The sequence below is a fragment of the Corvus cornix genome, chromosome 18, assembly GCF_000738735.6.
Source record: "Corvus cornix cornix isolate S_Up_H32 chromosome 18, ASM73873v5, whole genome shotgun sequence".
Lineage (NCBI taxonomy): Eukaryota > Metazoa > Chordata > Aves > Passeriformes > Corvidae > Corvus > Corvus cornix.
Window position 1 is genome coordinate 489,809 of NC_046347.1, and position 18,349 is coordinate 508,157.

General features: G+C 57.4%; 1 protein-coding gene across 1 annotated transcript; it reads right to left on the bottom strand.

Moving 5' to 3' along the window:
• Positions 1-1,630: 1,630 nt before the first annotated feature.
• Positions 1,631-17,974, bottom strand: PMP22 (peripheral myelin protein 22). Its single transcript, XM_039562391.1, has 5 exons — positions 17,872-17,974; positions 16,941-17,041; positions 15,395-15,485; positions 6,489-6,629; positions 1,631-2,889 (listed from the first exon to the last, which is right to left on the bottom strand). The coding sequence occupies exons 2-5, from the start codon at positions 17,016-17,018 to the stop codon at positions 2,723-2,725; spliced, it is 477 nt and encodes a 158-aa protein (XP_039418325.1). The 5' UTR covers positions 17,019-17,041; positions 17,872-17,974; the 3' UTR covers positions 1,631-2,722.
• Positions 17,975-18,349: the final 375 nt, after the last annotated feature.

An 18,349-nucleotide genomic window follows, 5' to 3' on the forward strand; every position in this document is an offset into this window, starting at 1 on the left:
AGCTCCGACGGGCGCTGCTGGCAGCCCGGGGCCGTCCATCCCTTCTGTCGCCTCCCGGCCGTGTCCCCAAGCCCGGGGGGCCCGGGGCGGCTCGGGGCTCTCTGTGCCGCCGTTCCGCCCGTAGCCACCGGAGGGCGCCCGCGCTCCGCGCTCGGCCGGGACTGAGGCCGCGCGGCACCGCGGGAACGGGGGGGATAACGGGGAATAAACGGGAAATAAACGGGGAATAAACAGGGAATAAACGGAGAATAAACGGGGGGATAACGGGGGAATAACGGGGAATAAACGGAGAATAAACGGGGAATAAACGGGGAATAAACGGGGGAATAACGGGGAATAACGGGGAATAAACGGAGAATAAACGGGGAATAAACGGGGGGATAACGGGGGGATAATGGGGAATAAACGGGGATAACGGGGAATAAACGGGGAATAAACGTGGAATAAACGGAGGAATAACGGGGAATAATGGGGGAATAACGGGGAATAACGGGGAATAAACGGAGAATAAACGGGGAATAAACGGGGGGATAACGAGGGGATAACGGGGAATAAACGGGGATAACGGGGAATAAACGGGGAATAACGGGGGAATAAACGGGGAATAACGGGGAATAACAGGGAATAACGGGGAAATAAACGGGAGAATAACGGGGAATAAACGGGGGAGTAATGGGGGAATAACGGGGGATAACGGGGAATAAACGGGGAATGATGGGGAATAAATGGGGGAATAAACGGGAGAATAAACGGGGAATAAATGGGGGAATAACGGGGGAAACCTTTCCCTGGTATCCAGCCTAAACCTCCCCTGACATAGCTCCATGCCAGTTTGGGGAACAGGCTGCTGCAAAGCAGTGGCTGTTCCCCTTCAGACCCTTTCCAAAAGGTTTTCAACCCTTTGAAAAGTCCTTTTGCTGCACGCACTTCCAGAACTGCATCCTCGACACAAAGCAGCTCTGCAAGCCCGAGGTGTTGGCCTGAGCGATGCCTCTCACTTGTTTACTCTGTGAATGGCCAAAGAGCAGGGCCAAAACTGAAGCACTCGGCTTTTTTCTGCCTTCTGAGATGTTGATCCAGAGTGAGGAAGAATATCTTTAATTTGCCCACAGCAGGAGAAAACCCACTTTTGATCTTACCTGCTCCTCAGAAGGGAAAGATTTGTGGCCCTTTGTCCCTACCCATGGCAGGGGTGGGACTGGATGGGCTTTAAGGTCCCTTCCAACACAAATCACTCTGTGAGTCCATGATGCCGTGGGATGGCTGTGCAGGCAGGCTGGTGGAGCACAGTCCACCTCTAACCCCCCAAAACCCCAAAACGCAGAAGCACCTGAGTTATTCTGATTTTTATTTCATTGCTTCTTAGTCCACACGGTATAAAATCAGAAAAGCAAAGCAAAAAAAAAAAAAAAAAAAAATTGAACCCCAAAAAAACCCAAAATTAACCAAAAACAGCAACAGTGTCTGGAGTCCTCAGAGGCAGCCCGGGGTCTGTGCTGGTGCCTGTTCTGTTCATGGCCAGACTCGTTGCTGACAGACAGAGGACTCACATCTCGCTCCTGTGCCAGAGCCCCATGGGCCCCAGCCAGAGCTGCTTCTGTTCCTCTGCACCACGGAGGGGAAAAAGGAATCTTGGTTATAAATGCTTTATTAAAAATAATAGTAAGAGCAAATCTAAGTACAAAAGCAGTTATAGCTCATTTATATTACACAGAATTATTTCTCATTTCTAGCTTGGTTGTTTACCTCAAGGTCGTTAACTGAATTTCCAGTGACTAAGGTTAAATGGCTTAGCAGGATAAGGAATGGTAAATAGATAGCACCATTTCATACATCTGGTATTGGGTTGCAGGGACAGGCTGGGTTGGTTTCTTTCTCAGGGCAGTTTAGCTCCACAGCAAGGACAGAGCACGTTCCAGGCTGGGAGCAGCAGTTCCCAGTGCTTGGCACAGCCCAATCCCGCAGCCCAAGCGAAGGAGGACGGCCCGGGCTGGATTGCAGCACGACCTAAGTGATTTAAAAGCCCAAGCTCCCACCGGGTGTGGTGGCAAGGCAATGGGACTTAGGCACATAAGTCATTTAGGCACTTGGGGCAATCAAAGCCTTTGCTCCAAAATCCTTCAAACCTTTTGGAAGCATCTCCCGTCAGATCTGGATGTGCCCTTTGGATCACAGCATGTGGCAGGAGCAGGGCCCAGCCCTCCGGCTGCGGAACCAGGTGTGACTCTGATCCACGCCAGCCTAAAACCAGTCAGGGCTGGGGGTTCTGACGGTTCAACACGGGCTGGGACAGGGCAGGAGAGTTCAGCTTAGAGAGGATTTTGCATGAGAGAAAAATCACTGTGCTCTTGTTACACTGTTAGGAGTGAGAGTTCCTTAGGCACTTGCTTTAGGCTTTAAAACAGCGCATGGTCAACAAAAGCTAACAAGACTATGTACATATATGTAAAAAGTGTTATAAATAGGTTTTTTAAACCATAGATACTATATACATCTTCAATTAACAAGGAACCCTTTGAGTGTTTCCTCTGGGGGTTGGTTGGGTTGGGTTTGGTTTGGATGGGAGGGTTTATTCCTTTTTTTTGTTTGGTTTTTTTTTTTTTTTTTGTTTTTTGTTTTTTGGTTAATTTTCTTTTCCGTTTTCTCGTCTATTCTCCCCCGCCTCCGTCTCCTCTGAGGACATCACAAGTGCCCCTGTCACGCTAGGCCACGTCCCGCGGCGTCACTCGCGCTTCCGTAGGATGACGTAGATGATGCCGCTGGCCAGGGCCAGGGGGAAGGCCAGCCACGCCAGGATGTAGGCGAAGCCGTAGGAAGTGTTTTCCGAGGCTTGGTGCCAGTCCGTGTGCCTCACTGTGAAGATGGCAGCGCCACTCATCACACACAGCCCTGCAGGGAAGCACAGGGAGCGCGTTAGTGAGGCCACGCATGGACATTCCCTGCTGGGAACCCGGAGTCACACGGGACAACACCCAACACCAGCATGGGAACTGGTTTTGTTACTGCCCCTTTGGATCCTGGCTCCTGGAAAACTGGGAGTCTCCTGATGTGGGGAGGGGATGCTGTGGGCTCTGGCATGGCTGGAGGCGAGCAGGGATATCTCTGCCGTGCTCAGCAAGCACAGCCAGAGGCTCTGGAGCAGACAAAGCTGCAGCATCGCCTGGGCTAACCCATCCCTCAGGCAGCCCCAGCTCAGGGCTGCTGCTCCAGACCAATCCCGCTCCCCTGGTGCCCTCCTTAAAACCCTGGCCTGAGCCACCTCCCTGTGGTGCTGCAAGAGGTCAGACCTGGGCTTTCAAAGCAAGAACGTTTCTGTATCACCTCTCCAGGACATAAACCCCACAAACACAGCTGGGCCTGAGGATGCTCTGGCTGTGACCCCCCCATCCTGCACAGCTGCACCAGGAACTCAACTGCAAACCCCATTCCCAGCAAACCCTGTTCCTTAAAACCCAGCTCCCTGCAAACCCTTTCATGCCCACGGCCCATTCCTCTTCCCTGGCTTCTGGCACCCCCTGACCAGCCAGGGCCTGTGCAGGTCCCAGGGGTGTCCCAGGGGCCAGGCCCAGCCCCGGTAGGCAGCGTTTAAGCTTCCTTACAAACCCCCCGATGAGGGGTGGGCACCGCCCGGGGCTCACACAAAGCCAGCTCTATTCCTGCCCCAAACAAGCTTTTTAGTCAATCCCAGCACTTTTATTATACAGTTGTGGGGCTGTTGTTGGAGCCGAGTTCCAAATCCCCTGCCCGGACCTCAGGACCACCTACATCTCAGCACCGTGATATTTGAGCTGTAATTCCACTTGACACTGCTCCTTTTGTTCGGGGAAAGTGCACAAGTGGGAATTCGCTTCATTAAGGCGCCGCTGGAGCAGTTTCCATTCTCCAAGCATGGGAGCCAACTCCCACTGCCCAGCCCATGCACAGAGAGCACAGCCATTGTCTGGGGGACAGGGGACAGGCGTGTGGCCGCCCAGTCACCTACAGAGCACGAGATACAGCGGCGATTGTCCGCAGCAGGAACGCGGCCGGCCAGAGGCGACGGCTGCGACCGCACTTCTGGGGCACTGCCCTGCTCCGGGCCCGGAGAAAAGGGAGGGAGGCCCAGCTGCAGCCAGCTGCCAGCACTGCTGCGAGCAATAATGCATCCCCCTGTGCAGCCTGGCTTTGGGAACACGCTCCAGTCTTGCTTCGGCAGGTCAGGAGGGCAAATGCTTCCCGACATTTGTTCCCAGGGTTTGTTCCTGCTGGAACTGCCCCAGCCCTGCAGAGGAACCCGGCTGGGGCTGTGCAAGCTCCAGGGCAGCTCTCCAAGCCAGGTGTTTGCAAACAGCTGTGGGATGTGGGCAGGCACAGCCCCCGAGGCTGAGCCCACCCTCTGCACCCACAGGGCAGCAGCTCTGGGGTGAGAGCGATGGGAGAGAAGGGATAAAAGGGATGATGAGAGGGAGAGGGGGATGCAAAAGTTGGGTCAGGCCCCGAGAGGCCCAAACCAACCATGGTCTCTGCCATGCTGGGCTATGAGGAGTTACCCATGGATATGATGGACCCACCAAGGATGGAGTGGAGCCTTTGAAAGCCTTTTGATGCCCTTGATCCCATCAGGACAAGTCCAGCCAGGCTTTGGGGGTGATTCCAAGCTGTGTGGAGGAGGTGCTGGGGATGATCCTGCCTGGCTGCTGCACCACAGACCAAAGTGGCCTCACACTTCTCTTCCTGCCCTTCCTCCACTCCCTGGTGTCCCTGAGCTGCAGCTGCAGTGGGGACCAGCCCCTGCCCTCCTCCCTGGCTCTCAGGGCAGCACTGCCCAGCTCTGCCACCCACCAGAGCCCAGTGCTCCTGCCCTGGCTTCCCACGAGCAGCTGCAAGGAGCCCAGAACAGGCTCAGCTCCTGTGACCAAAGCTGTCCTGCCTCCAGGTGGGATCTCCTGGCAGTGCTGGCACAGTCATGTCCTGTTCCTACCAACAACCCCAAGATTTAGGGTCACAAAGATCAAAACTGACCTGAGCCTCCTCCTCCAGGCCTGGCCAGGGAGAACAGCAAGGATGGCCAATAGTGCCCACCTCTGCATGGTCCCCCTGGATCCAGACCTCTGCCTACAGGTCCCCCTGGCCACAGGGAAGCTTGATGGGATGAGGACACTTTTTCTGTCCTTCACACTGGCTGGGCATGGCTTTGACCCACAGCTCAGGCCCAACAAGGAAAGAGTCTGTGGGTCTGTGGTCTGACCCTGCATCCCCTCAGGACACCCAGCATGGACAGAGGGCCGCAATCCCATTTTCTCTTCCTCTGACAATAAGGTTTCACCAGAATCACTCAGGAGAGAGAAGCCTTCTGCTCCCAGGTCTATTAGAGAGCTCTCAGGCAGGTAACTGCATTATTAATGCCCATTTCCCCTCCTTGGCTCCATGGCTCTAATGGGTTTCCATACATCTCTCTTTCCAGAGATGGTGAACTGATCTGAACTCCACCTGCACTGTGGCTGAGCAGATCCACTCCTCATGGGTCTCATGCCAATAAAGGTTAGCTCTGGACTTCTCCAAGGTTTGGGAAGGTCACTTGCTTAAAGGATGCCCAGAAAGTTTGTCTAAACTCAGTGAATGAGTTGTTCCACTGAGAAAGTGGCAGGACCTCAGGTGGCTTCTAGTTTAACATCTAAAGCTCTAGGAAAGAATCAGACTCCTTCCCAGACACTCTGTCCTAATGCAGCCAGGACCCTGAAGCACAATTACAATTTTTAGCCTGAACGCTTGAAAATCCTCTCCACTGGTTTCATACATGGAAACATAAGCAGAGCCAGGGGCTTTACAGCATCAGTACTTAGGGAACTGCAGCGTAGGGCATGAACTGTGGCTCCCTTCCAGCACTGAGTTCTCAAAGAGTTAAAAATAGTAGCTGGCAGTCCAAGTCAGCGCTCACCCTGCAGCTCCAGGGCTCTGTGCTCATGGGGAAAGCACCAGGCCCCCTCATGGCACGTTTATAAATAATCACCGAGTCCTCTTTTGCCAAAACAGGATCGTCATGACTTTCCCCACCCCGCCAGCAGCTGTGGAAGCCTCACCCAGCCTGGTGAAGGTGGGTCCCAGAGCCAGCACAGCACCCTGGACACCCAACATCCCACCCCGAGCCCTGGGGAACAGGCAGAGCTCTCGTTCCAGCAGCCCCTGTGATGTGCTGCCCCCACCTCTGCCCCAGTGGCTCTGGCACCCTGTCCCTCCAGAACCTCCCTGGCTGGGGCAGAAACCCTCGTGCACCTTTCCCTGTGCAAGGGCAGAAGAGCCTGGGTGCACAGTGGCCCAGGGGCTGGATCCCATCCCAGGCATGTGAGACCTCAACCCCCCCGAATTACTCATCCCCCTTCCCTTCCCTTTGCCGGCAGCAGCTCCACGGCCCTCCTGATGTGCCCCAGAAGCTGCTCATTCCCTCCAGCCCCTGCCCCTGCCTGGCAGCCTGGCCCCAGGTGACAGTGCCGCCCCTCAGCCCCACTCACCCGCGAGGATCTGGAAGACTCCGGTGATGTAGAACCTGCCGCCCTTGGTAAGCGTGAAGAGCTGGCAGAAGAACAGGAACAGGGACAGGACGCTGAAGATGACGGAGAGGATCATCATGGCTTGGACAGACTGCAGCCATTCTGGGGACAGTCAGACAGACAGACGGACACCTCAGTGTGGGCACCGTGGAGCCCCTGCTGTGCCCATGGCCTTGCTGCCAGCCCTGGGCCACCACCCCACCCTGGCTCCCACGGGGTTTGGGAGCAGCTGGGGACACATCCAGGGCTGCCCCAGCTGCTGGGATCCCCGGCGTGGGCACGGTGCTCCCTGGATTTCGGGTGCCCTGTGGATGCCTTGTGCACGGAGCAGCTGCTGGAATAGGATGGATCACAGGGCTGGGCTCTGCCTCGGGAGCATCGACCGTAAAACAGAGCGGAGACATCAACCCCGACCTGCAAAACCCAGACAGAGCCTCTCCCCAGCTCCGTGCCGGGTCCTGGCTGTTCAGCTGCGCTGCAAACACCAAAGCCATGTGCAGCAAGTTCTGGGACACCGCGCTGGCCGAGCTCCGAGGGCAAATAAACACACAGGGAACGAAAACACCCTCTGCCCCTGCAGAGTTGAACCTTTTGGAAGAGCCTTCTCCAGCTGCCAAACGCAGCTGCGTCCCAGAGCAGACCAGTTAAACCAGCCCCTGTGTGAGTCACTGCTCAGCTATTTCCAGGCTTAGTGGGTGTGTAACTCCCCACGTAAAAAAATAAATAAATAAACAAGCAAAATGCCATGAGCTGCTGCAGCTTGAAGAAAGAGGCAGTGCTCGCAAATACCTCTGCCTGCCCCTTTCCTTATAAAGTCTGAAATCAAAATGCAGGTTTGCAGCTTCCTTGAGAGGTTTTTGAGGACGCAACATCAATTAATTCACCATGAAAGGCAGACAGGACTCAGTACAGGTAAACTGAGGCACAGACCACCCAGTGAAAGGCAGAAAAATCATGCTTGGGGCTGGATCCTCGGATGGGATTAGGCAGCACTGAAGCCTCGGGCTCAGCCCCATGTTCCTGCCACAGTTCTACTCCCACCGATTGCCCGCAGAATCGGCTTCCTGCAGCAAATGGCTGAAATGGAGCAAAACTTCCACATGAAGCTGCCCTTCAGCTCAGCCACCTCCGACCTTAGGGCAGCAAACGAGGCCTTTGGGACTGTCCAGGGCAGCGTCTGCTCCAGGGAGGGGACCACATGTCCCCACTACATCCCTGCGAGCTGCACTCAGGGCAGGGAGGGCGGAGTTTGGACCGGAGAGTGAGGCACAGCCTTCAGCTGGGATGGCCGTGGTCGTCCATGGGCACTCCCAGCACATCCACGGCTGCAGGGAACACCCTGTGCCGCTCAGTCACGTCTGGTGCGTTTGACTTTGGACCAGGATTTCTACCCCTTGTCTTTGCCTCTGGATGTTCAGGCACTGGAGCAGACGCAGTCCCTGCTCCCAAAGCTCTGGAACCAGCAGAGCAGCCCCTGCTCCTCACAGCCAGCCGGGTCCTTCCCCTCCCAGTCACACTTCCCATTCCAAGCTTCTCCCCAGCATCAGGGAGCTGCTGCCCTTCCCTCACTCCAGTGCGCCGGCTTCCCCTGCACCAGCTGCTGCCATTCCTTAGGAAGGAGCAGCTATTGCTGCTCCCAGGAAATCCCAGTGTGCATTTCACTGCAATGTGCACACAAAATGTCCAAGATATTTCCCCTATCTCAGGTAGCCAGGCAGGGAAAGCCCCCCTGCCCCAGCCCCACCTGCCCCTTCAGCTCTGGCCGTGATGCACCAGCGGGAAATGGGATGAGGCAGCTCCAGCACCACTAAAATCATCACAAATCCTTGCTCAGATCAGACCAGAGATGTGGTTGGAGGATGTGCAGCTGCTGAACTGCATCTCTTTCCCTTCCTCAGCACAGACAGGGCTCCCCTCCCAGCTCTGGGAAGCTGAGCCCTCCTCTCACCCAAGCCCCAAAGCTGTGTCCAGCTCCATGCACCGGCTGAGCCAAAGTCAAGCCCTGCAGTTTCATCCAGGCCCCAGAAAGCCAAGCCTTTTGTGACTGCAAAGGCCGTGGGATCCGGCCCAAGAGGAGCCCTTTCTGCTGGGAGGTGGATGCTGCCACTGCCGGTTATTTTAGGAGAAGGCTGTCTAGACGGAAAGCCGAGCTGAGCTGAGCTGAGCTGCCCTTTAATTGCATCCGCCTCCCCTGCCTGGTTTTTGGTTCTGAATGCAAATGATTTATAGGGGCTTTGCAAAATCCCATTGTCATAAAGAGCCATGTCAGAGGAAGAGAAAGGCAGCACAGAGGGGGGAGCCGACTGTGGCCGGAGGGTTTCGGCAGCCGGCCTGGGAGCAGGGAAATCAGGAGATGATCCCACAGACCAGAGCTCTGAGCCCGCTCACATCCAGCCCGTTGCTGACTTTTGCTGGCCTCCTTTGTGAAAACAAAGGGCAGGATCCCAGCCCAGGAGTGAGACACACAAGAGCGAGTTCCAGAACTCCATTAACTCCAAGCCAGCTGCCCACAGACTTCAGCTGTATTAGGACAGCTGACTGCCTTTAAAACATTTTAAATCACCCCTATAACTGCAGGTAGGGTTTTTACCTCCTCAGCCCCACGTGCCTTTAACCCCCTTGCTGTTAGTGCTGTGTCCAGCCCTTAGGATTTCAAAAGCACAGCGAGTTTCCCGGAGGGAAGCCGGGCTGGAGCTGCAGCCGGGCTGTCAGCACTGTTTAGTCCCAGGCTGTTATTTGTGGTTTCCCCTGGGCAGTGAGCTGGTGATCCCATTTTTCCCCTGCATCTCTTCAGCTCTGTGTTTATATCTTTGTTCTTCAGGAGGAAGAAGGAAAGGAAACAGCGTGGATAGGGCAGATAACACCCTGCACGCCGCTTCCGGAGATGAGCTGGCGGGAGTGGGTTTAGAGCCCTTTCAGGCAGCCACAGACAAAAAGCAAGAAGTTTTTACAAAACAAATTTGAATTTCCCCTTAAGTTCTGCAAGCCTGATGTGCTCACAGCACTGCTTAAAGAGCAGGGAAAAGACTTCAGCCCTGGGATGATGAAGACGGTATTTCACTGCCCTAAAATCCAGCATGAAAGAAAGAAACTCAGGAGCAGAAATTGGAACGCAGAGCAGAAATTGCAGTTGAATCTCCCAGAGAGACAGCAGCCAAGCCAGCCCCTTCCAGCAGAGCCCCAGGCCTGCTGCAGGGAGGCTTTATGCCCAGACAGGACTGACAGGGCAGGGAAAAAGGTGCTCTTGGCCAGGAGCAGAGGTCCGAAAGGAGAGGCATTGCCTCCCCAGGGTTTAATTCACACCCCCCACATCCTCTTTGGACACAGCCAAGGAGAAAAAACAAAGTGCAAACTGAAGACACTTATTTGAGCACTCAGCTCATCCCCTGCTGGAAGACATCCCTAAATTAGTGCTGTGCATTAAAAATCCTGCTGTGCTGGGATCTGCAGCTGATGGGAACATTTTGCAGGTGGAGTTTTCCCCTTGCCATTTGTGTGCACTCTGTACATTCAAAAAGCAACCACTTCTGCAGGAGAAAACATCCATTAAGGAGGTAACTGTGGCATATAATACAGACAAAGCTGGAAGGAGGGGAAATTCATGCCCACAACTGTAAAACCTGCTGCTTCCATGCTGGAAGGTAAATCTCAGCAGGGTCAGGAACAGCACAGGCACAAAGGTACCAGCCCAGGGCTGCCAGGAAAAGCCACATTTTCTGAGCAGGGTTTTTGCAGAGCAGACCCTCAGGTGTCAAGGCCTGACCAAGAACCTGAGCCCAGCTCACATCCTCTGCTCTGAAGTGGCTGGGCCACAGCAAAGCGCTGGGACTTGCAGGGGTTTTGGCATTCAAACACCCCAAAGAGGGTTGGAAAGGGGGGAACTGGAGATGCAGAAATAGCAGCTCAGCTGCAGCACTCTCTGGGCTGCGCTTCGGACAGAGGCCCCTCAGAACTGCCAAGGTCAGAGCAGCTCAGGTGCCTGTGGTGCTGCTCTGCACAGCCCAGATCCCCCCACTGCCCCCGACAGCCCCAGGGCTGCAGGGAACCCCTCTCCTGTGGGGACAACTTCCTCGCAGTCTGTCCAGCTGAGGCACTGCGCTGTCCCAGGGAAAATCCAGGGAAAACCCAGCTCCATCGCACCTTTCTCCTGCTGTGGCCCAACCTCCCACCAGCACCGAGTCAGACATTCCAGAGGTATTCCTGGAAATCCCACTGCGAATTCCCTCCTTTTCCTCTTGGCTCTCCTCCCTTTCCTTCTCCTTGAAGCTCCATCCAAGAAGTCCATGAGGCCAGGACATCCAGAGCTGCCACACTCCGACATCCCATCGGAGCTCACATCCCACAGAGGCCACTCCTGAGGCAGCTGAGGCAGCAGAAAGCTGCTGGCACCATGGAAAACTCCTTCCAACAGCTCCACAAAGCCCAAGGGAGCTCCTTTCCCAGACCCTTGGTGGGTCTCTGGCTCGGGCTCTGACCTCCTGCCGGCCTGTGTTGAGGTGCCAGATCCATCATTCCATGCCCAGATCCTCCCAAGGACACCAGTACCAGCTCCCAGTGATTTCCAGTCCAGGCAGCAGGAGCAGGGAGCAGTGGTGCCTTGGCCCACAGACCTGGTGCAGGGTCACTCAGCCTGCACCCACAGGGACATCTGAGAGTCTCATCAAGGCCAAAAGAACGTTGGTTGAAGGATTTTCCAGCACCACATTCTGCAGGGGACTCTCCCACCCTTTCTTCTGGTTTGACAGTCATCGTTTGCCCACACGTTGCCTTCTTCCTCCCATTCCTCTGTGGGCCAGAGCACAAATATGGCAGGGAAAGTTGTCTGACCTCACCTTTCACAGAAAAATTGGGAGCCAAAGACACCTGGACCATCTAAGAAAAAAACAGCACCAGTTCCCGACCTCCCCTTATCAGATGCTCTTTGTAAGAAGAACAAGCAATAATAAAAAAATGGTTTTAAGCAGAGGAAATCCCTTTCCTATTGAAGGCAAGAAAGTTATGGGACAAACTGCTCTGAAATATAAAATATTCTCTTGGAATAGGAGATTTTTAGATGTTAGGAATAAATTCTTTACTCAGAGGGTGGGGAAGCCCTGGCACAGGGTGCCCAGCAGCAGCTGTGGCTGCCCCTGGATCCCTGGCAGTGCCCAAGGCCAGGCTGGACACTGGGGCTTGGAGCAGCCTGGGACAGTGGGAGGTGTCCCTGCCATGGCAGGGGTGGCACTGGATGGGCTTTGGGGTCTTTCCCAACCAGGCAGAAAAGTCTTCTTGCCTGCATAAAACATTCAGTGCCGGAAAGAAAAGGCCTTTTTTGGTGGAAAAAATATCCCTGTCTGGAAATTTGGGATGGAATCTCCTTGAAGGCACTTGCTGGGCCCGGCCGCGTGCCCCGAGCTGGCCGTGGGGCCACACAGCCGGCACTGGCACACGGCCCTGCCGACCCACAGTCCCGGGATTCAGAGCTGAATTCCTGAGATAAGTCTTTTCCAGGAATGTCTGACAGCGCAAACGAAGCAAAGATTGCAACATTTTTTCCATAGTTCTCGGCCTCTTGAAGAAAAAAAAGCATTATCTAACAGCAAATGCGAAAATCACAGCAACAAGCAGGCGGTTGTACACGGACAAGGAGTGGGAATGTGCCCTCGGCTCCCGCCGGGATGGATCGGCCCTCGCACACACCCAGGGGCTGAGCCCTGCCAAGGGGAATTCAGGAGGTGGGAGCTCAGTCCCCACCGAGGCCAAGCTGTACCCAGGGTCTGCTGATGTCCCGGGAATCCTCGCCTGGGCAGTGCCGAGCTCAGCCCTGGCGCTGCTTTGCTGCCTGGTCCCTCCCCGTGGGATGCTCTGTAGGGTGAGGAGCCCAGCCCAGAACCTGCCCCAGTGTGCAACGAAAGCAAATCCTGCTGGCAGCTGGATTTAAAAGTTCTGCTTCTCCTTGGGCATCCACACCAAGGTCACCTGAGCAAAGGGTCCCTGTGTGACAGGACGGGGAGGCTCAGCTGACACCAAGGGGGCATCACAGCACCAGCACCCCCAAAGTCCCCATCCATGAGGAATGCAGGTGACCCAGCACCATCTAATTCCCAAATTCCACTTACTGAGTCCCACTGCTTTTTGAAAAGAGAAGAAGAAATAACCACACCCCAGAGGTCACGGTGAGGGCCAGAGCAAAAACTTCCCCTGCATAAAGACTGAAAATTCTGTCAAAATTCCCAATGAGCATTCCTTGCTCTTTCCCCAGAGCACCTTAGCACTCCAGGATTAACCATTCAGTACCACCCTTGGCACAGGGATATGAATTTTTATGGCTGTCTGGAGCCCACTGCATCACAGCCTCTGCTCTGGGAGCTGAAACCGAGGCTGGTTTGTGCTGTTTGTACGGGACCGTTCCTAATTTTGAAAATAAGCAAATTCCTGGGAAAGGGCTGTGAGGATGAGGCAGAAGAGAAGCGTGAGCCTCGAGGTGGCTCTGCCACAGCATCCTTGCCCCGTGACCTCACTACTGCCCCAAAGAGTGGCCGACAGCAGCTCCCTGCAGTGGTGACAGGGCAGGGAGGGAGCAGGACCCGCTGGAAAGGAGACCATGCAGCATTTTTGTTGTTTGTACGAACAGACCTTAAAAGCCTTACGTAAGCCCAGGAAATACCCTTTGATTTTGTGTTCCTACAGCAGTGGAGGGCTCTGCACCCTGTATCCAGGGTCCCACAAGAGGAAGACAGGTCCTCACAGCACCACTCCTACAGGGTGGATGGGGCACAAGCTTTTGTCCAAGCAAAACCCCTTCTCCTGGTGCCAGAGCAGAGCCGTGCATGAGTGAGAGCTGTTTAAGCCCTAAGCATGATGAATTTCCACTCGAAGAGCAGCTCACTGGGACACTTTATCCTGGAATCCCAGAATGGCTTGGGTTGGAAGGGACCTTAAAGATCATCTCATTCCACCCACCTGCCATGGGCAGGGACCCCGTCCACTGGATCAGGGCTATCAACCCAGCTCAGCTGCTCAGCTGCATTCTTAACATTTTCATCTTGACCATAGTCCCTTTAGTGATGAAAACCCAGCACTGGAGTGGCTCCAGCAGCTCTGAGAACAGACACTGGACACTCCCACACGCTCAGGACCAGCAGGTGTGCGGGAAACCACCCAGCCACAGTGTGGACAAGCCTCTCTCAGCACTGACGGCCCCGACAGAACCCCCTGTAAACATCCAGAAAAAGCGGTGCAGGTTTGAAAAGCAAAAGATTTGGGGAGGCTTTAGAGCCCTCGGCTCTGGGACTCCTGGGAGCAAGCGCTGCCTTTCATTGCAAAGCGGAGGCTCAGCAGTTTCGGAGCTCGCATGACTGGCCCCGAAGCGGGGCTGCCTACGCTGCAATAGCCAGCCCAGCCAACTGCTGATGAGGGACACGGCTCCAGAAGGCTCCCGGCCTGGGATGGGATCCAGCCGCTTCCCGGCTGGCCCGGACACCACCAGGCGTCAGCAGAGACTAGCGCTGGGAGCCTCACTCGCAGCGAACCGAGCCCGGGCGCAGGCGGGGACGCAGCGGGGAAGGCGAGGGACGGAGCGGCGGCATCTCCTCCCCGCGTGGGCAACGCGAGTGGTCTGCTCCCGAGGCTGGGGATTCTGCTCGGAATCGCCAAAAGCCCTCTCACAGTCTCCCTCCACTGAGGGACCCTCCGGAAGCATTTAATGCTCCCGGGGTGACTGTCCCCCTCACCAGGGCCACTTGGCACCGGTGCGCTCCTCGCCAGGCCCGCGTTTCCGGCACAGGGTGACTGTCCCAGTGACAGCGGCGTGAGTCACACTGGGAGAATCTGGTGTGACCCGCGGGTCACACCGGGAGAATCAGGAAAGCACAAACCAGGCTAACAAAACAAACGCTGGCCACAGCACCACTGGCACCAGCTCTCTCTTCTAGGGAAACTGAGGCACGGGCTTGCCCAACTTTCTGAGCACGGATTTTGTGCTCCTGGTGCCACTGGTCACCCTGGGAACTGCGTGTCACCGTGTCTCAGCACGCCCCCCTCCCCTTCTGACCTCGGCAAACAGCTCAGGGTTGATGCACCCAGTATGACATCAGCCTTGCCCCAGCTCGGTCCCGCGGTGCCTGTTCAGCCCCCAGGTGTGCAGGTGCCACGGGATGAAGAGCCCGAGCACTCAGCACTTCCCCACGGTGCTCCACAGCAAACTCCAGGGCTGTGCCCAAAAACTCAGCCTGTCCCAGCAGCAAAACGCAGGACAGATTTCTAGGTAGGGGACAAGTGTCCTCTGGAGACAGAGCGTCCTCAGGGCCCCGTGGGCATCTTTCAGACCCCTCACAAGCAGAGCGAGAGGGAACTGTGACAAAAAGAGCCCCTCAGCTCCCAGCAGGGTGACAGGCGCCCAGCGGCCCTGCCCCAAGAACCACCTCGTGTTTGTACATCCAACTGGAAAAACGTGCTAAAAACAGGAGAGCCCCCCAAAAGGGCTCGAGCCGTCACCTCCAGTGCAGTGAGGGTGTCACCCTGCCCTGGCGCTGCCAGGAGCTGCCCCTCAGCCCGAGGGCAGCCGGGCAGAGCGGTGGGCAGCGGCTCTGGCTCTCCTGCTAAGCCCCATCACAACTTCAGGGACCGGGAGGGGAGGGGGGAGCAATCCCCCACTGCCGGGCCAGCCCCATGTGCCCGCACCGGGACACAGCTGAGCGGTGCTCCTCCCGCTGGGGACAGAGCAGAGGAGGCGAGGGGATGGGGCGGGAGGGAACAGCTCCGGGGATGCAGGAAAATCCAAGAAGGAATCACAAATAACCCACAGAGGCAAATCCCCCTCGATTCCATAGGTCCGGGAGCAGAACACAAGCGGCGTGCGGGCGCAGCCCTGGTCCCGGGGCACTCACCGTTGGTGGAGGACGCCAGGCACTGGAAAACGCTTCCGGAGCTGCAGTTCTGCCACAGGTCTGCCGTGTGCTCGCCGTTCACCAGCCATTGCTGCGGGACAGACACAGCCCGTGAGCGGGGCCCGGGGAGGAGCAGCCACCCGTGTCCGTGTCCGTGTCCGTGTCCCTGTCCGTGTCCGTGTCCCTCTCCGTGTCCGTGTCCGTGTCCGTGTCCGTGTCCGTGTCCGTGTCCCTGTCCCTGTCCCTGTCCGTGTCCGTGTCCGTGTCCCTGTCCGTGTCCGTGTCCGTGTCCCTGTCCCTGTCCCTGTCCGTGTCCGTGTCCGTGTCCCTGTCCCTGTCCGTGTCCGTGTCCGTGTCCGTGTCCGTGTCCGTGTCCCTGTCCCTGTCCCTGTCCGTGTCCGTGTCCGTGTCCGTGTCCTCCCCAGGCTGCGGCCCCGAGCAGCCCCAGCTCCGCACGTGCCTGCCCGGCCGGGCGCTCCCAGGGACGCGCTTTTCCTTAGAGAGGGGCTTGGAAAGCGGATCCCGAGATTTGCTTTTAGCCGCGTTCGCCCCAACGGCACGAAAACAGAAGCTCTTTATGCTCTTTAAACACGGAGCGAGTCCCGCGGGGCCGCGCTTCCCTCCCCTCGCCGGCCTCGCCCGCTGCCTGGCCGGGACATTTGAATGCTTCCACGTGATTCCTAACGGCTCGGAAGATTTTTGTAACGTTTTCCACTACTATGATCACAAAAAAAAAAAAAAAAAAAAAAAAAAAAAAAAAAAAAAAAAAAGAACCCCCCCCCCAAAAAAAAAAAAAAACCAAAAAAACAACAACTGGGAAAGAAGCCCCTGGTGAAGCAAGCTTGGAAGTCACCAGCTCCACAGAAGAGCTGCCTTAAAGCCAACTCAAACCTCTCCCGAGCAGCTGACGTGTTCACTGGGCTGCAGCCCCAGGACAGTGCTGGGAAGCCTCTGTGCTGCATCCAGCCCTCGGGCTTGCCACTGCTCACAAAGATTCCGCCTTGGAAGGTGGGTTAGGAAAAAGAGGCTGTGCCTTATTCCCTGCCCCAAGGGAGGAGAGCTGGGGAGCAGAACTGCTGTGCTGAGGGGTCAGTGCCCAGCCAGCCCCGTTTCGAAGGGCTTTGCTCAGACCGGCTGTTCTGGTCCTGTGCCTGAAGCCCATTAGCAGGTGGAGCTCCTTATGAAAGGGGAGAGCAGCATCACCCCAAAGGAGGGGATTTTGGGTGCTCCGAGGCTGCTCCTGGATGTGAAACAGCCCGGGGAGGATGAGGAGATGGTTTCCAACAGCCCTTGTGTCTCTGTATCAGCGGGGAAGCCCTGAGCACCCAGCAGAGCACACAGCCACGCATCCCACCAGGTTCACCTGACAGCACAAACTCCCAGATTCCAAAATCCCACTGTTAGTGAAGCCAGAAACCAGCCAATTAAAGCTTCCTGCTAAAAGCCAGGCTGTAAAAACAGCCAGAAATAAGAATAACACCCTCTGCTCTCGCCACGCCATGTCCCTGCCCCGGGGAACCCCGGAGCGGGGGAAAGCCGTACTCACACTAACGATGGTGGAGACGAAGAGCAGCACCAGCACGGTGACGTGGAGCACGATGATCCCCAGCAGCAGCAGCAGCATCTTGGCGGTGGTGAAGGGCAGAGCTGCAGCGGGACAGGGATGATGCTGAGTGTGTGTGTCTGTCTGTCCGTGCGTCTGTTCGGGGGCAGCAGGAACGCTCCGCTCCGCCCCGCCCGGCTCGGGGGATGCTGCTGGGGCAGTGCCCTGCACCCGGGCTCTTGTTCCTCGGGCCCCGCCGACGGAGAGGGGTCCGAGCCCTCTGCCCGCTCCCCGATATCCCCCGGGGGTCCCCCGAGCCTGTTCCCCCTCTCCCACCGAGGGGGCTCCTCCCAGTCCCCTCCCCGGGGAGCTTCAAAGGGGGGCGGTTCCCCAAGGAGGCTCCCCCAGCCCCTCTCCCCGAGGGGTTCCGATCCCCTCTCCCAAGGGAATGTGCTCCTCGCCCTCGCCCCCGGCGGGAGGGCTCGATCCCGGAGCATCGCACCCGAGGGACTGCCCCGGCCCGACTCCGCAGGGAAAGGAGGGCGGCGGTCCCTTGTCCACCCACCCATGGGACCAGTGCGGGTGATTCTGTCAGCCCCCACCCCAGGGGGAATTTTCCCGGGCTCATCTGTTCTGGCGACCCCCGCGAAGAGGGCAGGGGGCGGGGAGGAGGGGGCGTCAACCCCTGCCCCTTTCAGCCCACCGGGCTCCCTTGGCCCCTCTTCTCCGGGGGTGCCCTCAGCCCCTCTTCCCTTGGCTCCCCTGGCAGAGGCTCTCCTGGACCCTCTCCCGAGTTGGGGGGACTTTCCCCAGCCCATCTCCCCCGTCGGTGAAGAGGGGAGGGGGCTGCCCTGGCCCCTCTCCCTAGAGAACCCTCAGAGCGGGTGTCTCCAGCCCGTGTCCGCTCAGTGGGGCCGGGCCGGTCCGTACTCACATCGCGGCGGAGCGGAGCGCGCTGGCGGCGGAGCGGGCGCGGAGCGGAGCGGGCGGCGGCGCTGTCAAGTTTCCCCTTTAACCGGGGCCACCGCCCCGTTTGCGTCTGCGGCACGGGGAGGGCTCAGCAGGCGCCCGCCGCCCTCCTATAAACGGGACAGCGCTCGGCCCGGCCCCGGCCCGGCTGCCTCCCCCCGGGACACGGCCAGGAGCCGCTCCCTGCCCCGGCCACCGCACGGCCGCTCCCGCCCGGCGGCGAGGAGATTTGAGGGGGGACAAGAGACGGCCCCTCCCGTTCTCCTGAGCCCCCGCTGCCCAGGCAGCCGTGGAGGAGGGCGGGGGAGAGGTGGCCGTGCAGCCCCCGTGGGTGCGGGGTGTCCCTGAGCGTGGGCGCTGCAGCCCCGGGGTGTCCGAGCAGGACCGGCCGGTGCCCGGAGAGGGCAGAGCTCCCCACGTCGGGGGTCCCCTCACCCCGGCCC

Bases quoted from the DNA above. Each gene is read 5' to 3' on its own strand.
- PMP22 (XM_039562391.1), bottom strand. From the start codon at position 17,018: ATGCTGCTGCTGCTGCTGGGGATCATCGTGCTCCACGTCACCGTGCTG. The intron at 15,486-16,940 runs GTGAGTACGGCT...TCTGTCCCGCAG, and splicing joins TCGTCTCCACCATCGTTAGT to CAATGGCTGGTGAACGGCGA. The intron at 2,890-6,488 runs GTGAGTGGGGCT...GCTTCCCTGCAG, and splicing joins AGTCTTCCAGATCCTCGCGG to GGCTGTGTGTGATGAGTGGC.